General features: G+C 33.0%; 1 protein-coding gene across 1 annotated transcript; it reads right to left on the minus strand.

Moving 5' to 3' along the window:
• Positions 1 to 466: 466 nt before the first annotated feature.
• LOC149141330 (transcription factor bHLH76-like) lies at positions 467 to 1883 on the minus strand. The gene is made up of 4 exons (XM_089451216.1): positions 1578 to 1883; positions 1105 to 1170; positions 756 to 812; positions 467 to 613 (listed from the first exon to the last, which is right to left on the minus strand). The coding sequence occupies exons 1-4, from the start codon at positions 1881 to 1883 to the stop codon at positions 467 to 469; spliced, it is 576 nt and encodes a 191-aa protein (XP_089307342.1).
• Positions 1884 to 7372: the final 5489 nt, after the last annotated feature.

Below are 7372 nucleotides of genomic sequence, written 5' to 3' on the forward strand. Positions count from 1 at the left end.
ATGCATCCCACTCATATGCTATAGTGAACCCATATTTTTTTAAAATTTCAATCCATAAACACATCCATTCATGAGCCATAACAGAACCACAAAAAACAAAACCCAGCCCTGCAATGCCAGAGCATTATCCCCATTCAAAAGCAAAGAAGTAGCAAATATAAACGCCAGTGTTCCACCGTGTTGACTGCGCAAACCAATCATTGCCATCTGAAAAATCAAGAAAATAAAGACGATGACTAGTTAAGGAGATGATAGTGACCCTTTTTCTGGCCTTCTTTGGCCGCCTTTCGCCTGGAAGGCTTCATGCTCACACACATAAAGAAAAATGTCGACTTCAAAAGCTGCAACGTTGTCCTGCGGCAGAACAAAATTGGACAACCCAGTTCCGGAAATAGGATCTGCCTAAGATTTCCCCAATGGCAATCTGATCAGAGTTTTTGCATAACAGGGCTAGGTACTTTATGCGTCATGGCATTTCTCCGGAATTTCCCATACACTGCTCCTCCATTTCATAGGACACACCAGCTTGCATTGCTGTCCATTCAGGTTGGTGAAATTGTGGATATACCACAGCAGTATCAGAAGTAAATGCCATATCTGATGGTTGAAGCATCTAGAAAAACAACCAACAAAAGCTCAGAAAAACAACCAACAAAAGCTCACAGATCAAGCTCTATCCCAGTAATTCTCTTAATGACAAATATAGAGATCCAAATTGTACAACAGGTTTATAACAACATGTTAATTGAACTTACATCTTTGGTGAGAAATCCTTCCATGTTAAAGTCCAATCTGGGATTAACAGCTTCAAGCTTCACAGATAGAAACCGTGGGAAATGATTGCAACTGAGTTATGATCATAATACAACAAATAATCTATAAGATTAATCTTTTGTGGAACGTTTAAAGATCTTACCTCAACTTGGCGTTGAAGTGATTGTACATTGTTAATTATCTCAAAAGCATCACTGCTTTACCAGTGATCTACATACAAAATAGCCCATTCTTTAGTTCAACATGTCAAACACAAAACCAGTGGAATTCTGCCAAGCAGAAGACATGACCTGAAAGATAAAAAAAGCTCCAGCTTAGAGTCTACACTACCTTATTACATCCAGGAACAAGATCTTGCAAAAGCTTCATACGTTCGCTGATCTTTTCTCTTCGCACCTATCATTCAGAGGACAAACTTATAGCCCCTCTAATTTTCAGGTTTTCATCAACATATTGTGTGACTCTGACAAAGTTTACAGAGGCATACTCATCCCCCAAAAACTAACATGCTTTATCTTTTTTGCATCAGCCAATAACTAATGTTCTTTTCCCTTTCTCTGTAAGAACATGACTCTTAAGCAGTAAAATTAGAACAATGTTGTTTTACCATTTTGTAATCATCTATCCTTGTTTGATATTTGAAAGGATTTCGATCCCTTTAACTATAGTTAGGAGCTAAGTTTTGAAACAGCCATTCAACCCTGGACTCAGCTAATTCTGTGCTCAAGGACTTGAATTGTATCTATGTTTTGAAAAAATATAAATACAATTCTTCCTCATGATGAAATATGAAGGGAATTTACCCTCTCTGCAAGACTATGGCTATCAGTAGCTTGGCCTCTCCTTGATCTCACATGGATGGAGTCTTTGGGTGGCTCTGAAGGCTTGGCACTTTGCGCAGATTGTTTTGAATTCACTTCAAGCTTCCCACTGTGGATTCCTTGTTCTGCATCAGACTTTGAATCATCCTTTTCCTTTTTAGCATCTGCACTTTTGGGACGTTTTCTTTTGGATACATTCTGTAGGAGGAAAACAACAGATATGTTAAGAGTGTTCTGCCATGAAAGCAGGCTAAAATACCTACAAAACTGCATGTCATACAAACCCATTTCGCTTAATTTGACTCGGAAAAAAATGAGTTAATAAGGAAGTTGGGTTACTTTGACAGAAATTATCACCTTTGCTGTTATGTTATTTACGAATGTACTTATGCACGCAAGCGCAAAAACAGAGTAATTAGTCCCACTTGAATATAATATTTAGGGTTACAGATATAGAATTAGGGAAGCTAAATGAAATATTAAATTAAAACGTTAAAAATGTGTGATATTATATTTACATTGAAACTCAAAGCTAAAGCAAACATGCGTCAGTTGTTTTATAATATTTAGTGTCATATTATAATATAAGTAATAATATTGTGAAACATTGTAAAACATATTTAACATATTTTTATATTTGATAGATTTTTGGATATTATTAACGTTATTAATATTAATAGTATGATTATTTATTTATGGAAATTACCAATAATAATTAATATTAATATAAATGTTATTTAATGTTAGAATATTATTAATAATCATGAATAATAATGTTATTAACTACTTTATAATTAATGTAATATTGTTAAGCTAATAAAGTATTAATGCAACATTAATATAATTAATAATAATACTATTATTAATGTTAATAATAATAATAATAATAATATTAATCTCATTATTATTTTTAAAACAAAATATTAATAATAAGTAATATTAGTATTATTCCTCGATGGGGTGAGGAACAGAGAGGAGGATGTTTCCGAGTGAATGAGTCGGCACTTATGGTAAGCACTTGGCTACAGGATGGCGTGATGACCTCACGGCCCTCCCATATTACCTTCAGTACGAGAGACAGTAAATATCAGCATGGGAAACCTCAAGTCACATGGGGTCTTGCAGAGGGTGGTGATCGCATTAACGTTATAAAGGGTGGCAGGGGTGCTCAATGGTCATTCTGTAGCGGAGAGATTTTTGGAGCCTATGTGTGGAGTGTTAGGAGAAGAGGAGGGTGTTGCAGAGGAGATTTAGGTCGGTTGAAGGGTCGACATTGTCAGAGAAGGTTCCGCCCCTGCTAGTGGGTGTGGGTAGCTATCAATTGTCGAACTGGGCTTGGAAAGAACAACTCTGCAAGGAACGTGGTGTATGTGTGTTTGACGGGGGTGGTTTGTTGTGGCTTTTGGTTTGTTTGGTGTGATTTCAGTCTAGGTTGGTTGTGAATTTGCCTTTGGTGGAGCGGGATTATTGAAGTGCGCCTCCCCAGCCAGTTCACACGGTCCTGGGCTATGGGGTGGTGCCATTGGTGAGCTTGTCGCGGGTTTTGGTTTGCTGGAATTGTGAGGGGTCGCTTCAGGGGGGATGTATGTTGATGGTTCGAGGTGGGAAATAGCTTTGTAAGTTGTAGGTGCCTAGTGCCAAAGGGGAGGACATTTAAACGGAGTTGGTGGTCTTGACCCTTACGTGGATTGTTTGGGAGTTATTGTAAGGGTGGTCTTCATCTCGCTTATGTGGTGTCAAGGTTTCAAGCATGTGGTTTGTTCCTCGCTTAGGGTAGTCCTCAACCCAGGTGCCACCTAATTCAGGCAGGTCATGCATGGCTAAGTCCCAACCTCTACTCGAGCTAGTGTCTGGTAGTGGTGGAGGGAGTCTGGAAGGTCCAAGTGCAGAGGGTTCAAGCTACGCGGCTTTAGGAGCCAGAGGTGGTGGTCGGTCAGGGTGTTCTGGACACGCGGGGTTAGCAGCTTGAGGTGGTAGATGAGAGGGCTCAGGAGGGAGTCGGGGCTACCTTGCTCTGCCCATTCTGCAGCAAGGGGGGTCGGTTCGTCGTGGTGGTTGCAGGCATCATGTATCAGTGCGTTAAGGTGGTCGTAGTCGACAACAAGGCTACTGCATAGAGCACTACCGAGATGTGATTCAATCAATTATGGATCATTTGGAGAATTTAGAGCGGGTTAGACATGACGATCATGCTGAATTGATAGCAACTCTGAACAAAATGCATTATTTCCAATGTCATACCTGGGAGCGTGTTGTGGTGGTCTAGCGCAACCAGAATTTGCTATAAGAGAAGGTCAAGAAACTTCGATGGCCCATTTCAAGGAGCATGTCCAATGCTTCTTTCATCCTTTTCCACCTTTTGGTACAGCTCCAAACAACCCAACCTCCATCACCTTTGACGAATAGCATCGATACAAGTGTTTTATATGTTCTATCTGTTTATTGAGGCCTATGGGGTTTGAAATTGTGACTTATGTATTTCTTTTTTTTTTTGTTTCATTGTCATATGCTTTTGACGATAGTTGACAAACCTGATCAGGGTAAGAATAACTGTATTTTTCCTCTCATGTATTTCCTTTTGAAACTATGAATAAAAATTTGACTTAAAAAAAAATAATATTAATATTTTATAATTGTTATTAATTTTATATAAGTATTAATATTAATATGAATAATATTTAATATTATTACTACTTTAATAAAAACCTAATTTATAATAATAGTAAAATAATTTAAACCTAATACATGATCTAAACTAATCTAAACTTACATTGGATAATAAAGCTAATAAAAAAACATATTCTATAATATTAAAATTAAATAATAAAACCCTATAAAACTTACAAACCCACCTATTAAAACATTGAAAAACCTAAAAATTATCATGAAATTAAAATATTCCATATAATAAACTTTTAATGATTATGATGTACCCACATTTGATAATAAACCTAATAAAAAAAAAAACATATTCTATAATTTTAAAATTGAATAAAAAAACCTTACAAACCTACCTATTAAAACATTAAAAACCTAAAAAATGATCAGGAAATTAAAATATTCCATGCAGTAAACTTTTAAGGATTATATAGTATTTATATATTTGAATATTATATTAAGTTAAAACATTAAAACCATTATTGTGCATATATATATATATATAATGGTTATATATCATAAAACTATTATATATAAACTATATACATGCCATAATCTAATTAGCAGGAGGAATTGTCTGGAAAGTTATAGAAATTTCAGTTATATGTAGAGAAAATCCGGCAAGGATTTTTCTAAATCCAAGTTATAATTGTTAAACTTCAAAATTTTAGATGTCCTGGACATTTTTTATGGTGTTGAATCCATTTCCACCATCAAAAACACGATTCAAACACTGCCTCTACAGGATTTTATGTCCAGCGTCTACTGTGCTGCTCCTGTTGAGTTGACGAACAATGTGGCTGTGTAGAACAATGAAGCTCGGGCTGTGTGTAACCATGGATAAGAACACTGACAAATTGCCCTGAATAAAATCACAGAAGAAATAAATTGAGTTTTTCAAATACATTTTATAAAATAACACAACCTTTTAAAATTTGAGAATTGAAATTTTATAAAAATAATGCAGCGATCTTTTAGCTTTAATGCTATTTTTTAAGTATTAATGCGATTTTTTAGTTTTTATAAAAAAATTATTCGAGTACTTTTTAGAGGATTAATCAAAAAATGGAGAAAAATAAACAATAATTTTTATAAAAAAACAAAATAAAAATTAATAATTCTTATATTGAAAAAAAAAACAATTTCTATCAAATTTCTCTATAAAATGTTAAATATTGTTAGAAATTTGGTTAGAAAATTGATTATTTTAATTTTAGTTTGATTTTGGTATTTTATTATATATTATTTACAAATTGTTTTATCACAGAATATGGTATAATCTAAAATAAATTACTAATACTAAAATGTAATTTTTTTATTAAATAATTAATTTAATTAAAAATGAATCAATATTGTCATTGACATTAAATAATATAAATAACTCCGATACATATTTAGGAGGCATCATGTGACTCATTGTTTTAAATGAGAAGTGAGTTAGTAATTTCTATATAATTGCAACTAACAGAAATATAACTTCTATCTTAACAAAAATTATGAAATAATGAATTGGTTGCAAATTGGTACCTCTTTTATAAAAAACACAAAAAACCTAATTTTTATATTTGAAAAAATTATAAATGGAGAAATTTAAAGAGATAACTAGTTAGTGATTTCTATATAATGACAAATTGCAAAAAAAAAGATAACTTCTCTCTTAAAAATAATTATAAAATAGTAAATTCTTAGCAAATTGGTAAATCTTATAAAAAAATAAAAATCATAACTTCTACATTGGAAAAAATTATACACTGACAAATTTAAGTGTTAAATGGATAACTCCTATAAAAAAAAATTGAAAAAAGATAAATCAATATTAGAAAAAATTATAAATTATATAAAATGATAAACTTTCAAATCCATAACTTTTATACAAAAAATAAGAACAATAGTAACTTCTATATTACAAAAAAACTATAAAATGGCAAAATTCATTATTATAAAAAATATAAAATGGTAAGCTTCCAAATCCACAACTTTTATACAAAAACATAGAAAACATTAACTTCTATATTACAAAAAATTATAAAATGACAAAATTCAGTTTACAATGAATAAGACTTATGAAAAAAAAAGATAAATCAAATATTTAAAAAAAATTAAATACTTGTAATATGTATGATGTCCCTCCCTCCCTCCCTCCCTGCGGAGTAGGGAGTGTAACTCGCAGAGTACCAAGACTAATAAAAAACATAGAATTCAAGAAGAATTTACCAATTAAACAAATTTAGATAAAGCAACTATAGTGTTGGACTAATATAGGTCAATTTATAATACAATTGAATGAAATGTTCGATCCTCCTGCGGATAAGAACAAATAGGATATTTGGGTTTGATCCTCTTCACATAAGGACAAATAGGCTATATTCATTCATCAATATTTGAATGAATTTCTGGCCGACTAAGCCTCGACTGAGGCTGGGGATTTTGTCGATATGTTAATTTGACTTTTGTCCATCAATTTTAGGCGTTGTCAACTTTAAACTATTGGTTGTCAATTTTAGCGTATTCGACTATAGGTTGATGTTGACCGAATAAAAAAATTTGAAAAAGGTACATAAGTTTGTTATTTCATTAAAAAGATTTCTAAGTCAACAACAAACAAAATTCAGCCCAAACTGCAAATTATCCCTAACACTGCGAAAAATGGCATTGACAAAAATCTAAATCACATGAAATGGAATAGTTGGCCTGAAATCCCAATAATATGATCACTAGGTGCAAATACCAGTCACTTAGAATGGGTTCTTATTCATCCGGATGTTGTAGGTGTATGACCTAGCGGTAGAATGAAGTATGCATCAGCTCAATGGTTTCCTTCACTGTTATTATTTAATTGATAGAGCAATTTTACCAAAGAAAATGATACTAACAACTATTCACACGGGGTACTTTAAGAGGAAGTGATTTTCATCCTTGATGTTCGTATTCTTACAGAGATGGCATAACCTTTCCATCCATGGTGTTTTAGAAACTACCCAACGACCGGTTTCACTATGGAGCTCATGAGAGTTCTTTCTAATCTTGGCTATATTAATTTTCTTCTTTGAGCTAGTTAAAACAGAGAGATACTTTTGATCTTCTAGGGTGGGGTTGATGACCTCCTTATAATATCTTAA

The sequence above is a fragment of the Pinus tabuliformis genome, chromosome X (assembly GCF_031772625.1).
Source record: "Pinus tabuliformis cultivar Carrire ecotype Pingquan chromosome X, CPIR1, whole genome shotgun sequence".
In the NCBI taxonomy this organism is placed as follows: Eukaryota; Viridiplantae; Streptophyta; class Pinopsida; order Pinales; family Pinaceae; genus Pinus; species Pinus tabuliformis.

Coding starts and splice junctions, on each gene's coding strand:
- LOC149141330 (XM_089451216.1), bottom strand. CDS start 1,883: ATGGGTTTGTATGACATGCAGTTTTGTAGGTATTTTAGCCTGCTTTCA. Junction 1,171..1,577: donor GCCATAGTCTTGCAGAGAGG/GTAAATTCCCTT, acceptor TCTGAATGATAG/GTGCGAAGAGAAAAGATCAG. Junction 813..1,104: donor TTGTTCCTGGATGTAATAAG/GTAGTGTAGACT, acceptor CTATCTGTGAAG/CTTGAAGCTGTTAATCCCAG.